Source organism: Oncorhynchus tshawytscha, linkage group LG13, assembly GCF_018296145.1.
Source record: "Oncorhynchus tshawytscha isolate Ot180627B linkage group LG13, Otsh_v2.0, whole genome shotgun sequence".
NCBI classification, from domain to species: domain Eukaryota; kingdom Metazoa; phylum Chordata; class Actinopteri; order Salmoniformes; family Salmonidae; genus Oncorhynchus; species Oncorhynchus tshawytscha.
The window spans coordinates 14,269,545-14,291,883 of NC_056441.1; the positions used below are offsets into that span (position 1 = coordinate 14,269,545).

General features: G+C 44.7%; 1 protein-coding gene across 2 annotated transcripts in view; it reads right to left on the bottom strand.

The window, feature by feature from the left end:
- Positions 1 to 22,339, bottom strand: part of LOC112264345 (polypeptide N-acetylgalactosaminyltransferase 4) — a 30,882-nt gene that overhangs the window by 4,111 nt on the left and 4,432 nt on the right. For both annotated transcript variants that reach the window (XM_024440885.2, XM_024440886.2), the window contains exons 2-8: positions 16,155 to 16,614; positions 11,352 to 11,521; positions 9,954 to 10,143; positions 9,487 to 9,672; positions 8,662 to 8,779; positions 3,787 to 3,963; positions 1,228 to 1,359 (exon numbers count right to left, since the gene is read on the bottom strand). In XM_024440885.2, the coding sequence (XP_024296653.1) occupies positions 1,228 to 1,359; positions 3,787 to 3,963; positions 8,662 to 8,779; positions 9,487 to 9,672; positions 9,954 to 10,143; positions 11,352 to 11,521; positions 16,155 to 16,546 (1,365 nt within the window). In that variant the 5' untranslated portion in view covers positions 16,547 to 16,614. The remainder of the gene's footprint in view (positions 1 to 1,227; positions 1,360 to 3,786; positions 3,964 to 8,661; positions 8,780 to 9,486; positions 9,673 to 9,953; positions 10,144 to 11,351; positions 11,522 to 16,154; positions 16,615 to 22,339) is intronic.

The following is a 22,339-nucleotide window of genomic DNA, read 5'->3' on the forward strand; positions in this document are numbered from 1 at the left end:
TGATTCTGCCTCTGCATTGCTGGATCTTTGGCAGTTTGGTCTGGGTTTCTGTATAGTACATAGAGACAACTGCTGATGTAAAGAAGTCTTCATACACTGAGACTGACACACATACACAACCCTTTTCTCAATTGTCTCAAGGCCTAAAAATCCTTTAACCAGTCTCCTCCCCTTCATCTACACTGAAGAAAAGGGGATTTAAGGGGAAGAGACAGGTTAAGATTTTTAAGCCTTGTGCCAATTGAGACATGGATTATGTGTGCCATTCAGAGGGTGAATAGGCAAGACATGGATTATGTGTGCCATTCAGAGGGTGAATGGGCAAGACATGGATTATGTGTGCCATTCAGAGGGTGAATGGGCAAGACATGGATTATGTGTGCCATTCAGAGGGTGAATGGGCAAGACATGGATTATGTGTGCCATTCAGAGGGTGAATGGGAAAGACAAAACATTTAAGTGCCTTTGAACGGGGTATGGTAGTAGGTAGCAGGCACACTGGTTTGTGTCAAGAACTGCAAAGATGCTGGGTTTTTTACGCTCAACAGTTTCCAATGTGTATCAAGAATGGTCCCGCCACCCAAACGACTTCCAGCCAACTGGACACAACTGCGGGAAGTGTTTGAGTCAACATGGGCCAGCGTCCCTGTGGAACGCTTTCGACTCACCTTGTCGAGTCCATGCCCCAACGAATTGAGTCTGTTCTGAGGGCAAGAAATCCATACATTTTTACATACGGAAGAACTAAAAGTGTGCAGGCAATATGGCAGAGGAAAATGGGTAGGAGATGCTAGTCTATTTGAATGATATTACCATGCTCATGTAATGGATGTGAAACGGCTAGCTTAGTTAGCGGTGCGCGCAAAATAGCATTTCAATCGGTGACGTCACTCGCTCTGAGACCTTGAAGAAGTAATTCCCCTTGCTCTGCAAGGGCCGCGGCTTTTGTGGAGCGATGGGTAATGATGCTTCGTGGGTGACTGTTGTTGATGTGTCCAGAGGGTCCCTGGTTCACGCCCGAGTATGGGCGAGGGGACGGTCTAAAGTTATACTGTTACACTCATTTCACATCTACATGGAGGCCAACGAGGTAGGACATAGGAGTTCATTTTGGCTTCGACTTATTACGGACCAATGTTTTATGTTGTTTAAATTTTTTGGAGTGCTTTAGATATCGAATCGTATTGATTGATTGAGAGAGATAGAGAGAGAGAGAGAGAGACTCACCGCCCCGTGCCAGCCCTCCCGGTCCTCTGGTACATGCAGGTCAGGGTAGATGTTCTTCAGGTACCAGTCAAAGCTGTTACACTTCAGTCTCTCTCTGAGGACAACCCTCTCTGAGATGTCCCCATATGTCTCCTGTGGAAAAATAACACTTCAGTCTCTCTCTGAGGACAACCCTCTCTGAGATGTCCCCATATGTCTCCTGTGGAAAAATAACACTTCATCTTAACACGTTTATTTGAGTAGGGATGGATACACTTAAAAACATTGACACATTGAGAAAACAACATAACACTTTAGCTTGCAACAATTTCCAGAATTTCACAAATTAGGCCCACACACACACACACACACACACACACACACACACACACACACACACACACACCTCTAAAAGACACACCAGAATAATAACTGGGGCAGCAGGTAGCCTAGCGGTTTAGAGCGTTGGGCTAGTAACCAAAGAGCAGACTGTGAAAAGTCTGCCAATGTGCCCTTGCACAAGGAACTTAACCCTAATTGCTCCCGTAAACTGCTCTGTATAAGAGAGTCTGGCTGAATGACAAAAATGTCATGTAAATAAGCTGGATTTCACTGCAATCCTCAATGCAGCTCTGGTCAAATATGTCACTCCTAGGAGTGCTTTGATATGACACACTAACCATGATGGTCCTGGGTGACAACATGAAGTAGCTACATCCTGGTCTGATAACTTGAATCTGTTTGACCCCTGGGTAGTGCATTGCTGTTGTGTCCTTAATGAGAGTCATTGAGAAGGATTTCCTGGATGCCAGGTGTGAGCGTGACACCTGTGTCGTACTGACAGCAGTGGTTCTCCCCACCTTGAACAAACCAAAGGGATGGGAATTCAAACATGTTTGTGGCAACTGATGAACCAGAGGTGTATTCATTAGGGCACACCGTAGCAAAACATTTAGCAACGGCAAAATGAAAACAACCGTTTCTTACTGAATAAAATTCAGGTAGGTTTTTTGTTTTCCATTTCATCCCATTAGCTTCTGCTTGGTTCCTTGTGAAAACACACCTGGTTTGTTTAGACAAAAAAAAGACCCCAAAGAAGGACTAGTGGTTGTCACTAGTCTGGCACCCAGTCTCCAGCTACCTTTGGTTGGGTCATTTATTGTTTGATCAAAGATGCCTGGCATTAATAATGTAATTTATGAGGTGAAACCAAGATGAACATGAGACTTTGATATCAGGCAACACAAAGAAAGCTGAGAGGGACACACACAACCTCATCAACCACTGCTGACACCTAGACAGGTGAAGAACATCTCCATCCAAGTTACTCCATTACGATACAATATTAATCACGTCTAGGGTGTTCCATCCTTGGTAGAACTATCACAGCTCTAACGGGCCAATCAGGAGTTGCTACATCTACTTTGACTGTGGATGATACAAAAGGGTTCTCCAACTGGATTCCTGAGGGACAAATTTGGCCATAAAAGACTAAAAACACCAGGAAATCAGCACCAAGTGATTTATATTACGAAATCTGTTCCCGAATATTCCCACACAGAGAGACACATGATCATACATAAATACAAGAAATGTTTGACTAAAACAATCATTTTAAACCTCTGTTTGGGCTTCTTGCGGTCAATTTTCCGGCTACAAATCTTTTATTTTGTATTATGTTCCAGCCCCCGACCTCTCAAGAAAACCCATCCAGTGGCGGAATCTAGTTGATGATCCTTGATACAGTATAAAGACATTGATTCTTGAAGAACAGATCTTAAAAATGCCTCGTGAGCTTAGTTCAACTGTCAAACCCCATCAGAACCCAAAATATCAGCTGGTTTTACTCCCATGTTTGTTAACAAAGTCAATGTAAACAAACACTGTATAGCTTGAAAACATGGTTAAAACTATAAGATGTTGATATCATGGACGGTCAGTCCAAAGCTCTTCCTAAGAATGTAAGAGTGGTTATAGTTCTCAAGCCCCATCCCTCAGCGTTTTACCAAAACAAATGTCAGAGTGCATGATTAGGTTGTTTTTTTTTATCTCCAGATTGGTCCTAACTAAAGCATGAGCTACTTCTTATCACCTGTTGGGATTATGCACATTACAATAAGTGACTTTATCACATTACAATAAGTGCCTTTATTATTGGTATTTCTACAGCCTGATCGATCTACAATCACTGCATCCTCCACTACTAAGAGAAAGGAGGATACCTAGTCAGTTGTACAACTGAATGCCTTCAACTGAAATGTGTCTTCCGCATTTAACCCAACCCCTCAGAGGTGTGGGGGGCTTCCTTAAATCGCCATCCACATCTTCGGCGCCCAGGGAACAGTGGGTTAACTCACTTGCCCAGGTGCAGAACAACATATTTTCACCTTGTTGATTCGATCCAGCAACCTTTAGTTTCCTGGCCCAACGCTCTAACCACTAGCTACCTCATAATGGTGTAACTTTGTTGTAGCCCTGACAACTCACTGAAAATACTGTACCTCACGTTGATCATATGACAATGGGGAGCGAGATAAAATAAGCTAACATTTTACTGTAAAGTGTACTACAGTACTCTACCTTTCTGGCAGGGGGGTTTCTGTTGTAGAAGTGCTGTTTGTAGGTGTCCATCCACACCTCGGCAGCACGGACCGTGTTCTGGAGGAACTTGGGCCTGGCGTAGGGGGCTTTCTTAGGGAAGACGTGGCCCACATGGGAGCAGGGGTGGATCTCCAGAGAACCTCCACACTGCCACACCTGGGGAACAGGAAGAAATATAGCCCATTTGACATTTTTTGCATCTTATGATATTTCTGGCAAAAATCCGGACAAGAGATGTAAAGGATGGGTATGCATGTGACTCAAACCTTCCCAGAAATCCCAAATGTAAGATTTGTGGAGAGGTTCCTATTGCTGGTATTTTCTTTATATGTATATATACACACAGTGCCTTCGGAATGTATTCAGACCCCTTGACTTTCCCCCCACATTTTGTTACATTACAGCCTTATTCTAAAATGGAATAAATAAAACAATTTCCTCATCAATCTACACACAACACCCAATAACGACAAATCAAAAACAAGTTTGCAGAAATGTTTGCAACTTTAATAAAAATAGTATCACATTTACGTAAGTATTCAGACCCTTTACTCAGTACTTTGTTGAAGCACCTTTGGCAGCGATTACAGCCTTAATTCTTCTTGGGTATGACACTAATTTTGCCACATGTTTTTGTGGAGTTTCTCCCATTCTTATCTACAGATCCTCTCAAGCTCTGTCAGGTTGGATGGGGAGCGTTGCTGCACAGCTATTTTCAGCTCTCTCCAGAGATGTTTGAGGAGGTCCGGGCTCTGGCTGGGCCACTAAATCCACTCCTGCGTTGTCTTGGCTGTGTGCTTAGGGTCATTGTCCTGTTGGAAGGTGAACCTTAGCCCCAGTCTGAGGTCCTGAGCACTCTGGAGAAGGTTTTCATCAAGGATCTCTCTGTACTTTGCTCTGTTCATCTTTGCCTCAAACCTGACTAGTCTCCCAGTCCCTGCTGCTGAAAAACATCCCCACAGCATGATGCTGCCTCCACCATGCTTCACTGTAGGGATGGTGCCAGGTTTCCTCTAGACGTGATGCTTGGCATTCAGGCCAAAGAGTTCAGTCTTGGTTTCATCAGACCAGGGAATCTTGTTTCTCATGGTCTGAGAGTCTTTAGGTGCCTTTTGGCAAACTCCAAGCGGGCTGTCATGTGCCTTTTACTGAGGAGTGGCTTCTGTCTGGCCACTCTACCATAAAGGCCTGATTTGTGGAGTGCTGCAGAGATGGTTGTCCTTCTGGAAGATTCTCCTTTCTCCAAAGAGGAACTCTAGAGCTCTGTCAGAGTGACCATCATGTTCTTGGTTACTTTCCTGAGCAAGGCCTCTCTCCCCCTGAGCAAGGCCTCTCTCCCCCTGAGCAAGGCCTCTCTCCCCCTGAGCAAGGCCTCTCTCCCCCTGAGCAAGGCCTCTCTCCCCCTGAGCAAGGCCTCTCTCCCCCTGAGCAAGGCCTCTCTCCCCCTGAGCAAGGCCTCTCTCCCCTGAGCAAGGCCTCTCCCCCCTGAGCAAGGCCTCTCTCCCCCTGACCCCTTTCTCCCCCTGACCAAGGCAAGGCCTTTCTCTCCCCAAGGCCTGAGCAAGGCCTTTCTCCCCCCCTGAGCAAGGCCTTTCTCCCCCTGAGGCCTTTCTCCCCTGACCAAGGCCTTTCTCCCCTGACCAAGGCCTTTCTCCCCCTGACCAAGGCCTTTCCCCCCTGACCAAGGCCTTTCCCCTGACCAAGGCCTTTCCCCCCTGACCAAGGCCTTTCTCCCCCTGACCCTTTCTCCCCTGACCAAGGCCTTTCTCCCCCTGACCAAGGCCTTTCCCCCTGACCAAGGCCTTTCTCCCCCTGACCAAGGCCTTTCTCCCCCTGACCAAGGCCTTTCTCCCCCTGACCAAGGCCTTTCTCCCCTGACCAAGGCCTTTCTCCCCCTGACCAAGGCCTTTCTCCCCCTGACCAAGGCCTTTCCCCCTGACCAAGGCCTTTCTCCCCCTGACCAAGGCCTTTCTCCCCCTGACCAAGGCCTTTCTCCCCCTGACCAAGGCCTTTCTCCCCCTGACCAAGGCCTTTCTCCCCCTGACCAAGGCCTTTCTCCCCTGACCAAGGCCTTTCTCCCCCTGACCAAGGCCTTTCTGACCAAGGCCTTTCTCCCCCTGACCAAGGCCTTTCTCCCCCTGACCAAGGCCTTTCTCCCCCTGACCAAGGCCTTTCTCCCCCTGACCAAGGCCTTTCTCCCCTGACCAAGGCCTTTCTGACCAAGGCCTTTCTCCCCCTGACCAAGGCTTTCTCCCCCTGACCAAGGCCTCTCTCCCCCTGACCAAGGCCTTTCTCCCCCTGACCAAGGCCTTGCTCTCATAGCAAAGGGGCTGAATATTTCTGTTTTTAATACATTTGCAAAAAAAGAAAAACGAAAAACCTGCTTTCGCTTTGTCATTATTGGGTATTGTATGTAGATTGCAGAGGCTGTAATTATTTATTTAATCCATTTTAAAATAAGGCTAACGTAACAACATTTGGAAAAAGTCAAGGGGTCTGACTACTTTCCGAAGGCAGGCAGGCAGGCAGGCAGGCGCACACACACACACACACACACCAAAATATATTTTATATTTGAGATTCTTAAAAGTAGCCATCATTTGCCTTGATGACAGCTTTGCACGCTCTTGGCATTCTCTCAACCAGCTTCATGAGGTAGTCACCTGGAATGCATTTCAATTAACATGTGGGCCTTGTTAAAAGAGAAGTTGTGGAATTTCTTTCCTTCTTAATGCGTTTGAGCCAGTCAGTTGTTTAGTGACAAGATAGAGGTGGTATACAGAAGATCGACCAAGTCCATATTATGGCAAGAACAGCTCAAATAAGCAAACAGTTCATCATTATATTAAGAGATGAAGATCAATCAATCTGGAACATTTCAAGAACTTTGAAAGTTGCTTAAAAGTGCAGTCGCAAAAACCATCAAGCGCTATGATGAAACTGGCCCTCATGAGGATCACCACAGGAAAGGAAGACCCAGAGTTACCTCTGCTGCAGAGGATAAGTTTATTAGAGTTACCAGTAGGGTTGCACATTTAGGGAATATTCAGGTGGAAACTTTCTGTGGGAATTAATGGGAATATATGGGCATTAACGGAAATATATGCACATTTAATATTAATACCATTTAAATGTAGATGTTTTTTTGCATTGGATATTGAGACAGAAAAACATTTTACCTTATCATGAGTAGACATAATTACAAATGATAATACTTACAATAGAAATTTTTAAAAACAATTTAGTTATGAATTCAACTTGAATTAAATGAGTTGACTCTTCACATGGGATGATTTCAGTGAACAAAACGGAATATTGAATGATCCCCAATGATCCATCGCATCTCCCAAAAGTGTTTTCAACATACATCTGTATAATGATAGTCTACAATCTAAAGCTTTGGTTGTTTTCCGCTCAGGCTTCCATGTCTTCTCCCTGGACCGCCTCAATGTCCACCTCTTGAACATCAGACTCTGAGGCCTCATCTTCACTGTCACTTTCCAGCCTTGTTGAGGATGGCTCGTTGTCAGGCTCAAAAAGGCGGCTGATGTTGGTGGGATTTGGAGGATGATGGAGGCAACAGGGGAAAGAGCCTCAGATCCACAAAGTCCCTTCATTTCATTCTGTGCCATATTTACTCCTTTGTGTTCCCAAAACACAGTTGTAAACCAATTCACAAGTCATTATTTATGGATGGAGAGTCCCAGAGAGGCATTTTATTTCCACATACATAAAACATCATATAGGGTGATACCCCATCCGTCTTTAGTTTTTCACACACACACACACTTGGATCAAAAGCAGGAAATCTGTGCCAGTAATGATTGACGTGAACAACTGAAAGGGACACCAACAACAAGGTAGCCTTCATTATCTAAATGGGGATGCAGTGTCCAACACCATCCAGCCATCACTCACCTTCAGCAGATCAGACACTGTGAGACATCACTTCGCCATCAGGGCCTGCTGACAACTAGGTGACGTCCCAAATGGCCCCCTGTTCCCTATGTAGTGCACTACTTATGACCAGGTGCTGGTCAAAAACAGCGCACTACATAGGGAAACGGTTGCCATTTGGGACACAGACAGACTCTTCTAGGCGACACTGATGAATCAAGCTCATTAACAGGATTTGAACTGGGGATAGCAGTCTGCCTATATCCATTTTCTTCCAATTAAACTTATTATTATTGAAACCTTTTTGGAGCATGGATCATATACTTTGTAAACCTTTTTGGAGCATGGATCATATACTTTGTAAACCTTTTTGGAGCATGGATCATTGACTTTGTAAACCTTTTTGGAGCATGGATCATTGACATTGTAAACCTTTTTGGAGCATGGATCATATACTTTGTAAACCTTTTTGGAGCATGGATCATTGACATTGTAAACCTTTTTGGAGCATGGATCATTGACATTGTAAACCTTTTTGGAGCATGGATCATTGACATTGTAAACCTTTTTGGAGCATGGATCATTGACATTGTAAACCTTTTTGGAGCATGGATCATTTACTTTGTAAACCTTTTTGGAGCATGGATCATTGACATTGTAAACCTTTTTGGAGCATGGATCATTGACATTGTAAACCTTTTTGGAGCATGGATCATTGACATTGTAAACCTTTTTGGAGCATGGATCATTGACATTTTTAAAACAATTTTGGGACAAAGATCAGAATATAGGTGGGTGTCCTTTCTGCATTAGATTAGTCTCTTTTTTACCAAGTACCTGAGAAATAGCTTAATTGTGCCAACTGCAAATGCTACTGGCACTGAGATGCTGATGCCATATTGAAAGAGCGGGAATAGGTGCCATTTGGGACATAGTCAATGAGTATTTAGTACTCACCCTGAAGGACAGTTCCAGGTTCTCTCCTCCCCACACCTCCATGCCCATGTCATATGTGCCCAGGTACTCAAAGTAGGCTTTGCTCACAGCAAACAGCCCACCGGCCATGGTAGGAGACCTGAGAGAGAGAAAGCATAGTGGAACATGGAGGTCAGTACAGTGTGCAGTTTAACAGTCAGAGGCCATATTAGAAGACTTTTAAATCAAATCTATTTCTCCCTTTCCTGAGGTAATCACTTATTTGTATGTGATTAGACATTCTTCAAGGAATGAAGGAGAGAAGGTGAGATGCATTTCAAAACATTTTAAACTAGGTCAGAAAGGAGAGTATTTGGGATCCAACTATAACTTTTACAAAACAACTTCTCTTCAAAATATCTCCCAATTTAATTTCCTCCTAAGAGGAGAGCCAGAGGTTGTTTCCCAAAAGGCACCCTATTACTTATCTATAGAGCAATACTTTTACCAGGGCCAGAGGGCTCCCAGAGGGCTCCCAGAGGGCTCCCAGAGGGCTCCCAGAGGGCTCCCAGAGGGCTCCCAGAGGGCTCCCAGAGGGCTCCCAGAGGGCTCCCAGAGGGCTCCCAGAGGGCTCCCAGAGGGCTCCCAGAGGGCTCCCAGAGGACTCCCAGAGGACTCCCAGAGGACTCCCAGAGGACTCCCAGAGGACTCCCAGAGGACTCCCAGAGGACTCCCAGAGGACTCCCAGAGGACTCCCAGAGGACTCCCAGAGGACTCCCGTCAAAAGCAGTGCACCAAAGGGGTGCCGTTTGAGATGGGCCCAGAAATCCCATATGGACAGAAACTGATGACCATAGAATTACTGACCTGATGGGTTCGGTGCGGGATTTGCGTTTCTTGCGGTCAACCTCAGGGAGGGAGTGCCACTGGAAAGTCAGCCTCCAGTCAAAGCCTCCGATCATGGGCTCATCTGTCTGCATGTAGAACTCAAACGAGTTCCAGTCGATGGTGTCGATCACCGGACACACGATGGTGCTCTCGTTCTCTCCAATCCTGGAGGGAGGATGAGATACACAGTATGGTGTAAGAAAGGACACTCACTGAATGTCCCTGGAAGGTTTTCATGAGACATTCCCTCACTTACATGTGATGAAATTCACATGCCACTATACTTGACCAGGAATGCCAATAGGCCAACCAACACTAATCTGTTTTTATTGCCTCCAGAATGTCTTGTTGCTATGCAACCCTAATGACCAGTCCCATCCCATTAATTGAGTATTGAATCTGTAATTGTAATCAAATTGTCAATATGCTGGCTAAGTGAAACACACCTCTCCAAGAGCGGCTCGATCCAGCCGGGGACACACTCGCAGTGACAGTCCAGGAAGGTCAATACGTCCCCCGTGGCGTAGGTGGCGCCGATGAGCCTCGCCCTGACCAACCCCTCCCTCTTGTTGGTGCGGATGAGACGGACACGCTCCCAGTTACTGATGTACTGCTCCAGCTGAGACTGCAGATAGACTGGGTTTCACACAGAGAGATGGTCAAGCTTCTCACACACACACACAACTCCTAAAAACTCATAATTGATCGTTTGGGAAGGGCATAGATCCTTACTTCGCAACTGTGTTCAAAAAGTTTATTTGCCGTGTACACAGGATACAACCGGTGTAAATCAGTACAGTGAAATGCTTACCTTGAGAGCTCTTTCCCAACAGTACAGTGATAATAATAGAAAATAGAACAACGAATAAACAGATCTTATCTTTGCACATTGACAGACCAACAGGCGAAGCTAAATTATTATTCAACTGCAATGAAAATGACAGTCCCAGTCTCCCCGAAGGGGAAGACACCGTCAGTAGTGTTGATGTCAGTGCTTTCCTCTCTCCTTATCATCAGTCTCTGGTATATTACAGTTGTGGATGAGAATGATGTGGTATCTTACATTGACTGGTCTCAGAGGGTGGGGGAGAGTCAATTGTAATATGTGGTCATTTGATACTCAGCGAGAGCAGCTATCATGTCTGAGCATAGAATCGAATGAATAGAACAGACTTCCCCCATTCAGGTCAATGATGCCATAATGGGTGGACTGGTGGCAATTTTGAATCATTTGGCTCAATCTATTTCTGTGCGTGTCTGAGACAGGTCTCTTATGTATGCGTCAGTGAATAGGCTATTATATAATTAGTTTTTCCTGCCCAGCGCCACACAAACACTAGAAACTCCACTTGTACTGACACTCAGCAGTGACTGTGTTGTCTCCAAGGAAGAATATGTCCTTTCTCTCTCACAGAACTCTCTGCCTCATCTCATCTCATGTCAGATATGTACAGATAAGCCCCATTCTTCGGCCTACAGCGTTACTGTTCTAAGTAAGGATCCTGTTCTGTATTACCGTCAACTTTGGGGAGAAACTCAATGCCTGACAAATAATAACTAGGTATTCTAAGGTATCTTTTAACCTTTAACCTTTTATTTTACTCTCTAACTTGTGTTTTCTTGGCATAAAGGATTGTTCATATAAAAACTAAGTTTATTAACCAGATGTTCACAAATTAAAATATGTTCTATGATTTCCCCCAAAATAGACAACGACAAAACACGAAGTGACGCAAACCCCATAATGTTTGTAGAGGTGCTGACTTGGCTAACAGAACAGTAAACGGTGTAAAAATTACAATTAACGATCCCCAAAAAAAGACAGCAAAAAAGCTTGGTCAAACCTCGGTCACTAAAGTCGTCTATGAGAATGATCTCCTTCAGGAGGACAGCAGGAGTGCTCTCCAGAACACTGTGGATAGTCCTGAGCAGGGTGGACCAGGCCTCGTTGTAGAAAGCTATGATCACTGACGTGGTCGGCAGATGGCGGTAGTCAAACTTCTTAGCTCTGCATCTGTACTCAAATGAAAGAGAGAGATGTTGTTTATTAGGATTGCTTTCAGCCTATCAAAGGCTGATCATTTTAAAGTCCCTAAATAAATGTAAAGATTAAGGGATAGGTAACAATTGAAACAAAAAAGAAAAACATAAAATAACCCCTCCTATAGATGGATATTATTCTTTAGTGAAAAAAACTTTAGATAAAAAAATAAGAATAATTATAGATATACACTGCCGTTCAAAAGTTGAGTCACTTAGAAATGTCCTTGTTTTTTTAAGAAAAGCAAATTGTGTCCATTAAAATTTCAAATTCATCAGAAATACAGTGTAGACATTGTTAATGTTGTAAATGACTATTGTAGCTGGAACTGGCAGATTCTTTATGGAATATCTACATAGGTGTACAGAGGCCCATTATCAGCAACCATCACTCCTGTGTTCCAATGGCATGTCGTGTTAGATAATCAAAGTTAATATTTTTAAAAGGCTAATTGATCATTAGAAAACCCTTTTGCAATTATCTTAATGTAACCGATGTGAAATGGCTAGCTAGTTTGCGGGGTGCGCGCTAATAGCGTTTCAATCGGTGACGTCACTCGCTCTGAGACCTTGAAGTAGTTGTTCCCCTTGCTCTGCAAGGGCCACGGCTTTTGTGGAGCGATGGGTAACAATGCTTCGTGGGAGGCTGTTGTTGATGTGTGCAGAGGGTCCCTGGTTCGAGCCCAGGTAGGGGCGAGGAGAGGGGCAGAAGCTATACTGTTACATTAGCACAGCTGAAAACTGTTGTCCTGATTAAAGAAGCAATAAACTGGCCTTCTTTAGACTAGTTGAGTATCTGGAGCATCAGCATTTGTGAGTTCGATTACAGGCTCAAAATGGCCAGAAACAAATAACTTTCTTTTGAAATTCATCAGTCTATTCTTGTTCTGAGAAAGGAAGGCTATTCCGTGAGAGAAATTGCCAAGAAACTGATGATCTCGTACAACGCTGGGTACTACTCCCTTCACAGAACAGCACAAACTGTCTCCAACTAGAATAGAAAATGTGGGAGGCCCCGGTGCACAACTGAACAAAAATACTTTGAAGTGTCTAGTTTGAGAAACAGACTCCTCACAAGTCCTCAACTGGCAGTTTCATGAAATAGTACCCACAAAACACCAGTCTCAAAGTCAACAGTCGAGAAGCGTCTCCAGGATGCTTGCTTTCTGGGCAGAGTTCTTCTATCCAGTGTCTGTGTTCTTTTTCCCATCTTAATCTTTTCTTTTTGCTGGCCAGTCTGAGATATGGCTTATTCTTTGCAACTCTGCCTAGAAGGCTACCATCCCGGAGTCACCTCTTCACTGTTGACGTTGAGACATTTGTTTTGCGGGTACAATTTAATGAAGCTCCCAGTGGGTCAGGAATTTACATACACTCAATTAGTATTTGGTAGCATTCAAATGTTTCGGGTAGCCTTCCACAAGCTTCCACAATAATTTGGGTGAATTTTGTCCCATTCCTCCTGACAGAGCTGGTGTAACTGAGTCAGGTTTGTAGGCCTCCTTGCTCACACTCGCTTTTTCAGTTCTGCCCACAAATTTTCTATGGGATTTAGGTCAGGGCTTTGTGATGGCCACTCCAATACCTTGACTTTGTTGTCCTTAAGCCATTTTTCCACAACTTTGGAAGTATGCTTGGGGTCATTGTCCATTTGGAAGACCTATTAGCGACCAAGCTTTAACTTCCTGACTGATGTCTTGAGATGTTGCTTCAATATATCTACATAATTTTCCTCCCTCATGATGCCATTTATTTTGTGAAGTGCACCAGTCCCTCCTGTAGCAAAGCACCCCCACAACATGATGCTGCCACCCCCGAGCTTCACGTTTGGGATGGTGTTCTTCGGCTTGCAAGCCTCCACCTTTTTCCTCCAAACATAACGATGGTCATTATGGCCAAACAGTTCTATTTTTGTTTCATCAGACCAGAGAACATTTCTCCAAGAAGTATGAACTTTGTCCCCATGTGCAGTTGCAAACCCTAGTCTGGCTTTTTTATGGTGGTTTTGGAGCGGTGGCTTCATCCTTGCTGAGTGGCCTTTCAAGTTATGTCGATATAGGACTTGTTTTACTGTGGATATAGATACTTTTGTACCTGTTTCATCCAGCATCTTCACAAGGTCCTTTGCTGTTGTTCTGGGATTGATTTGCACTTTTCACACCTAAGTACGTTCATCTCTAGGAGACAGAACGCATCTCCTTCCTGAGTGGTATGACGGCTGCGTGGTCCCATGGGGTTTATCCTTGTGTACTATTGTTTGTACAGATGAACGTGGTACCTTCAGGCGTTTGGAAATTGCTCCAAAGAATGAACCAGACTTGGAGTTCTACAATTTTTTTTCTGAGGTCTTGGCTGATTTCTTTTGATTTTCCCATGATGTCAAGCAAAGAGGCAGTGTGTTTGAAGGTAGGCCTTGAAATAAATCCACAGGTACACCTCCAATTGACTCAAATTATGTAAATTAGCCTATCAGAAGCTTCTAAAGCCATGACATCATTGTATGGAATTTTCCAAGCTGTTTAAAGGCACAGTCAACTTAGTGTATGTAAACCTCTGACCCACTGGAATTGTGATACAGTGAATTACAAGTGAAATAATCTGTCTGTAAACAATTGTTGGAAAAATTACTTGTGTCATGCACAAAGTAGATGTCCTAACCAACTTCCCAAAACTATAGGTTGTTAACAAGAAATGTGTGTAGTGGTTGAAAAATGAGTTTTAATGACTCCAACCTAAGTGTATGTAAACTTCCGACTTCAACTGTACCTACATACACAAGTATTATACATAATGATTGGAGCTGACTGCAAGACAGACCACACAATCAGTCACTCTATATGGAGCAGTGAACATGTGACAGTTTGCTAGAGAGTTGCTTTGGTCAGTGCAGGAGAGGAGCATTTGGTCTCATTCCTGTGGGGAGTTGTGGAAAGGACAAGAAACAGAAATATGAGGGGAAAGGAATCACACCGACGTCCCACATGCCTGAGCAGTTCTCATGGAGAGACCAGAGGACAATGTGCCTGAGCCGTTCTCATAGAGAGACCAGAGGACAACAAATGGAGAAAAAGGAGTGTTTAGAAAGGAAGATAGATAGAACAGCGAGAAAGAGTTAGAGCGAGAGAGAAAGGGGGCAAGGAAAATGAGAGGCAGGGAGGTAAAGAAATAGAGAAACAGAACTCAGGTTTCTGCACCAAAGGGGAAGTTAGAGAAAGAATGGCATTTGAGAGCTTCAGTCAGGGACGGAGGCTACCCTCTTCAGTCAGGGACGGAGGCTACCCTCTTCAGTCAGGGACGGAGGCTACCCTCTTCAGTCAGGGACGGAGGCTACCCTCTTCAGTCAGGGACGGAGGCTACCCTCTTCAGTCAGGGACGGAGGCTACTCTGTAAAGAACTGGAGAGACAGCTCATGTGCCTTTAAAAAAAAGGATCCTGGCTTCACTGTTTATTGGAAGCTGACCATGAGCCTCGACAGAGTCAGTGTTTATTGGAAGTCATTGAAACTCAAGCAGAACAGCGTCTTATGGAAAACAGATGAAAAGTAACAAAAACACAAGCTTGAATTCAACCACAGCAATAATGGTGTGTGTAGTAGCTTGATTATAGACAAGTAGTAACCTGTTTTGTTGCCGATCTTTATGCAAGCAACAGTATGCGTCACAATATAGGTAAACAACACAGTAGTAGGTAACAAATCTGCTACATTCCAAGCAATTTACGTGCCTAACAAGATTTAAGTCTCCTGTTATGTGATCGGTCCGATCTCAACTTACACTGTGTGTTACTAATTGACCTCATGCTTGCCTTTTGTATTTGAAGTCAGGATTTAACTTTAAACTTTAATTTAGGGACCCTTTATTTTTTGGGCACGAATTTCTCACGACCCTACAAATCTAATGACACAACCTTAAAATCAGTACATCAATCTCTTATCAAAATGAAAAGAAACCAACATTTACTCAATAAAATGTTATTTTTCAAATTATTTTGCTCACAAATTTTTGTATATTATAGTATACTCTTAATTATTTGTTCCTAAAAACAAACATGATTTTATGTGAGGGGTAATAATATAAGACATTATCACACAGGTGTTGGGCTGCCAGCATCACTTCTGCAGTGAACAGCTGGGAAGATGAAACACAGATGGAGACATTTTATTGAGCCAATCAAAGTTCAGTCCTCTAGTGCAATGAGTACCGTACCTTTTAAACTGAGTAAGGCCAGTTAGGGAAGTTGCTCATTCATCCCTTACAGCTGTACAGAAAATATCACTGTCTTACATGACACCAGAATAGCCAAGTCTAGTTCAGCTTCATAACACAGATTTAAGTATCCATGTAAGTCTCTGCAATCAGACTCACTGGACCTGTACAATAAGAGGTGGTTACTGGTCCAGATGGATTGAAATGCCGGGGGGGGGGGGTCTCAATCCCAATAGCATACTCCTCACAACCCCTCTCCTTGCCTCTTTCTCAAAACCCATTGGAGGACAAGGTCAGAGGGGAGGGACCTCTCAATTTTGAGAAGACGAGGAGAGAAGATGCGACGAGAAGGCAATTGAGATGTTCCCACTGTGTGAAGATGAAGATAATTTGCCTACTCACTCCTTCATCCTGTTGTCCTGGATGTGTCGGTGCAGAGAGATCTTATCGCTGACAAAGATATTAATAGCGTATCTCTCCACGCTGTCCTCCTCTTGCTTCTTCTCCTCCGGGCTGAGGTTTAGCCTGGTGGCCTTGCCCCATTCCCCGGGAGCGTTGGCATCCGCCGGCGCCTTCACGTACACAGGCCTGGCCAGCTGCTCGCTCCCCTGTTCCTCTACAGGGGCCAAGTGCCTAACCAGCAGGCTGCGGCCCCCTCCGTCCTCCCCTCCATCGTTCCCTGTGGAGGAGAAGGAGGCGGAACGGACCAGGAGCAGGTAGCCCAGCCACAGCACCCACAGCAGGAAGAAGGACTTAGCTAGGAGGCCCAGCTTCCGGGAGCAACGCACCCTCATCGCCCCCGGCAACCACTAGAGTGGAATCTCACCAGCTGCCACTTAAAAAGTCCCCAGGCCACACAGCTCTGTGGAAAACACAAACACACAACAGGGAGGGCTGAGAAAATGTTTAGGTCTAGTTTGAAGTTTGGCCTATGATAAAAGTAGTAAGACACCTTGAGCTGAGTTACTCCATGACAGACTTGATAAGACTTGAACCATTGCAGTGAGCAGATAGAGCTATACCACTTATAATCGGTGGAAAAGGAATTCCCAGGTAAACGAAAGTGAGAGCAGCCACAGATAGATTTTTGATTGACTATCTGGTTTATTACACGTTGCAACAGGGGGACAACAACAGCACAGAAGCAGAGAACATGTCTAACTGGCCTCTTGGAATCAGGCACTTTATATCCTAATACAAGCACCAAATGTTCTCTAAAGACCAGCCGAGAGGCTTGTAGAAAGTCCAAACAAAACGCTGTGACTTTGTCAGCCGCTACAGAATCACACAGTGGTCATAGAACGTCATCAATACAACAGTGAATAATCAGTGTGTCCTCAGTCCTTGTATCTCCAGTCTGGAGTCAATCACTATCAACAGAAATGAGAAAAATCCATAACAAGTCTCGTGACCTTCAATTTGAACCTTGAGAGTCGCAAATAGAACACTGGAAACGATGTGTGTTACAAAAACTCTAAATATGCTAAACTTAGTGTTGATCAGGCTAAATTAAATATTAAAACGTTGCCATATTAAATATTTCCATTACAACGGTTGAATAGTAGTGTTCATAACAAGTTTCATATTGACAGATTAAAATTCTCACTCAAGAGCGTTCCACGTGACAGGGAGATTTAATTAAGCACAAAACGCTTAAAGGCTAAATTAAATATGATTCTATGCTAATTTCATTCCAGTCAGTGGCAGCGCTAATACTCCACTGAGACGTCTGTTTGCGGCTAAATGAGAAAACACTGCTAATGATGTCGTTCAAATTGACTAAACTGATGACAATCATCATCATCCAAGATCAATAATGACAAACTCAGGGCTGGGCTAGATGTGAGCTGAAATTAAATACAAATAGCAAAGATAGATCATTGTACCGCTGATTTAATTATATAGGTGAGATAGTTGAACTTATTATTATAATTTTGTTGTTGTTGTTCTTCTTACCACTTTTGTGATATTCAAATTGGTAGTTCCAGTCTTATCCCATCGCTGCAACTCCGTACAGACTCAGGAGAGGCGAAGGTCAAGAGCCATGCGTCCTCCGAAACACAACCCGCCAAGCCGCACTGCTTCTTGACACACTGCTCGCTTAACCCGGAAGCCAGCCACACCAATGTGTCGGAGAAAACACTGTACACCTGGCAACCGTGTCAGCGTGCATGAGCCTGGCCCGCCACAGGAGTCGCTAGAGCGCGATGGGACAAGAACAACCCGGCTGCCCAAACCCGGATGACGCTGGGCCAATGGTGCGCCGCCTCATGGGTCTCTCGGTCGTGGCACAGCACGGTATCGAACACGGATCTGTAGTGATGCCGCTATCACTGCAAAGCAGTGCCTTAGACCACTGCGCCACACGGGAGGCCCCAGAGATACTCGAATGTAATCAAATCCAACATTTTATACAGGAGGCATTGCACATGGCACACTCTAGAAAGTTCTATTCAGAACCTAACTGGTCATTCTTCTGTCCCCAAGGGAAAACCATTGAATTAATTTTCACAGAAGGTTCTATATGGAATCTAAAAAGGGTTCTAAACATAGAACCTAAAATGGTTCTTCAAATAATTATCCAATAGGGACAGCCGGATAAACCTTTCAGAATCATTTCTCTCTCTAAGAGTGTACTAAATAGTCAAGGTTCTCTGAGACGATACGTTTAGGCAACAGTCTAAGCCTAAGGTTGTTCTACTGTTCTTTTAGTGTTAACACACAGGCTTAGAGACAGACTTCTCCTGGTGTTAACACACAGGCTTAGAGACAGACTTCTCCTGGTGTTAACACACAGGCTTAGAGACAGACTTCTCCTGGTGTTAACACACAGGCTTAGAGACAGACTTCTCCTGGTGTTAACACACAGGCTTAGAGACAGACTTCTCCTGGTGTTAACACACAGGCTTAGAGACAGACTTCTCCTGGTGTTAACACACAGGCTTAGAGACAGACTTCTCCTGGTGTTAACACACAAGGCTTAGAGACAGACTTCTCCTGGTGTTAACACACAGGCTTAGAGACAGACTTCTCCTGGTGTTAACACACAGGCTTAGAGACAGACTTCTCCTGGTGTTAACACACAGGCTTAGAGACAGACTTCTCCTGGTGTTAACACACAGGCTTAGAGACAGACTTCTCCTGGTGTTAACACACAAGGCTTAGAGACAGACTTCTCCTGGTGTTAACACACAAGGCTTAGAGACAGACTTCTGGTGTTAACACACAGGCTTAGAGACAGACTTCTCCTGGTGTTAACACACAGGCTTAGAGACAGACTTCTCCTGGTGTTAACACACAGGCTTAGAGACAGACTTCTCCTGGTGTTAACACACAAGGCTTAGAGACAGACTTCTCCTGGTGTTAACACACAGGCTTAGAGACAGACTTCTGGTGTTAACACACAAGGCTTAGAGACAGACAGCTCAGCTCAGAAGACAGGCAGACCAGAGGCAAATCAAAGAGGGCAGACACTGCTAAACCCGTCTCCATCATCACTGCTGACATTGAGTGTAATCGCAGCATTAATAATTCAGCAGGGAGCGATACGCACTACAACAGTGACTGACAGACTGAGGCTTCAGAATGTAACTTTGATCCACTCTGTGTCTTTCCACTCTGAAGATACACCCGATGAGGTGTTCTGTCCACACACACACACACTCCAGCTTCCTACTGTACCATTGACATTTTTCCATAATCCAGACTACACTGCTTTACTGCTATAATATCAATTTAACTCTAGAATAAAAAAGAATCAATGATCATGACAGGGACACTGAGGGTGTCAGCGAGGATGTCACCCTATATAGATGTATATATACACAACGCACAATAAAACTGTCAGGTTCAGGTCTGAGGAGACTCTAAGAATGGTGTGTGCTGCAGCATTGTTGAGTCACTAAGCATGGGTCTCCATTTCAGTCCTTCAAGATGTTAGCAGGGCATGCCTCTTTCACACTCAACGCTCTGGTCACTGGCCAAGGGACTCCGAGGCCTGGGGTTACAAAATGGAGAACGCCACTAAACAAAACCTCCTTTATATTAGACGTCCATCACATCTTCCTCCCACTAAATCGGATAGCCCTTGGTGGGGCTGGGTAGGGAGGGATTTGCACCAGCAGAGTCTGACAGAAGGCTTAGGGAGAATTTCTGCCTCCTCTTTGAGGTAGGACTGTGTGAGCTCTGCAGAATCCAAAACAAGTAGACCTAAGCCACCAGCTACAGGGGGCTTTGGATCTATGGCTGGCTACACTGCCCCATTGCTACTCTATCACTAATCTAGATGCCACCTGATCTAGCATCTTCTGTCAGAGGGGGTTTTCAAGGGAGTCTGGAAAGCAGTGTTTAATCTTAAAGGTCTGACTGACGACAGAGCAGATGACTGCTTTACTGTTGTTACAGTAGGCTAGAGAGACTAGAGACTAGCTGTACAGTAGGCTAGAGAGACTAGCTGTACGGTAGGCTAGAGAGACTAGAGACGAGTTATACAGTAGGCTAGAGAGGCTAGCTGTACAGCAGGCTAGAGAGACTAGAGAGTTTAGCTGTACAGTAGGCTAGAGAGACTAGCTGTACGGTAGGCTAGAGAGGCTAGAGAGACTAGCTGTACATTAGGCTAGAGAGACTAGCTGTACAGTAGGCTAGAGAGACTAGCTGTACAGTAGGCTAGAGAGACTAGCTGTACAGTAGGCTAGAGAGACTAGCTGTACAGTAGGCTAGAGAGACTAGCTGTACAGTAGGCTAGAGAGACTAGAGAGTTTAGCTGTACAGTAGGCTAGAGAGACTAGCTGTACAGTAGGCTAGAGAGACTAGCTGTACAGTAGGCTAGAGAGACTAGCTGTACAGTAGACTAGAGAGACAGTAGGTTAGAGAGACTAGAGAGTTTAGCTGTACAGTAGGCTAGAGAGACTAGCTGTACGGTAGGCTAGAGAGGGTAGAGAGACTAGCTGTACAGTAGGCTAGAGAGACTAGCTGTACAGTAGACTAGAGAGACTAGAGACTAGCTGTACAGTAAACTAGAGAGACAGTAGGTACAGTAGGCTAGAGAGACTAGAGACTAGCTGTACAGTAGGCTAGAGAGACTAGAGACTAGCTGTACAGTAGACTAGAGAGACAGTAGGTACAGTAGGCTAGAGAGACTAGAGACTAGCTGTACAGTAGGCTAGAGAGACTAGAGACTAGCTGTACAGTAGACTAGAGAGACAGTAGGTACAGTAGGCTAGAGAGACTAGAGAGTTTAGCTGTAGCTATCTGAAGGATTTACATCCAGCCATGATCCTATGTCACTTTGTGTGCTGGAATAGAGAGAATTTACATATGGGCCGAACACTGCACCTTGGCGTCAATGACCTGTAATAGTAACTGCACTATGTAGGCTACACCTCTGCAGAACACTGGATGTGGACTGCAGGCCTGTACACAGTGCTGTGAAAATCTATTTGCCCCCTTTCTAATTTAGCATATTTTTTATACTGAATGTTAAATAAAGATCTTCAACCAAAACCTAATATATTACTTATTTCAATTGTTTCATAAACAATGTTATGCAACACCCAATGCCCCTGTGTGAAAAAGTCATTGCCACCACCTTTAGCTGCAATGACTCCAACCACACGCTTCCTGTAGTTGTTGGTCAGTCTCTCACTGTGGAGGACTTTCAGCCCTCCCTTCCGTGCAGAACTGCTTTCACTCAGCGACATTTGTGGGCGTTCAAGCATGAACAGCTCGTTTAAAGTCCTGACACAACATCTCAATTGGGATTAGGTCCTGACTTTGACTAGGCCATTCCAAAACTTAAAACGTTCCTTTTTAGACATTTTCAAGTAGACTTGATTGTGTGTTTGGGATCATTGTCTTGCTGCATGACCCAGCTGCGGTTCAGCTCAGACAGATGGCCTGACATTCTCCTGGAGAATTCTCTGATACAGAGCAGAATTAATGGTTCCTTCTATTAAGGCACGTTGTCCAGGTCCTGAGGCAGCAAAGCATCTCCAAACAATCACACTACCACCACCATGCATTCCACAGTAAGAACCTTATACCAACGGTGATGCATGGTGGTGGTAGTGTGATGGTTTAGGGACAAAATTTCTCCACAGCGATGTGAGAGACTGATCAACAACTACAGGAAGTGTTTGATTGGAGTCATTGCAGCTAAAGGTGGCACAACCAGTTATTGAGGGTAACGGGGCAAATACTTATTCACACAGGGAAATTGGGTGTTGCATAACTTTGTATATTAAATAAAATATTTTTTTTTGTGTTATTTGTAAACTCAGGTTTTTCACAGCCCTGCGTACATGTCACGGCAGGATCCCTCTCACTGCGTACATGTCACGGCAGGATCCCTCTCACTGCGTACATGTCACGGCAGGATCCCTCTCACTGCGTACATGTCACGGCAGGATCACACGGCAGGATCCCTCTCACTGCGTACATGTCACGGCAGGATCCCTCTCACTGCGTACATGTCACGGCAGGATCCCTCTCACTGCGTACATGTCAGGAGGATCCCTCTCACTGCGTACATGTCACGGCAGGATCCCTCTGCGTACATGTCACGGCAGGATCCCTCTCACTGCGTGTCA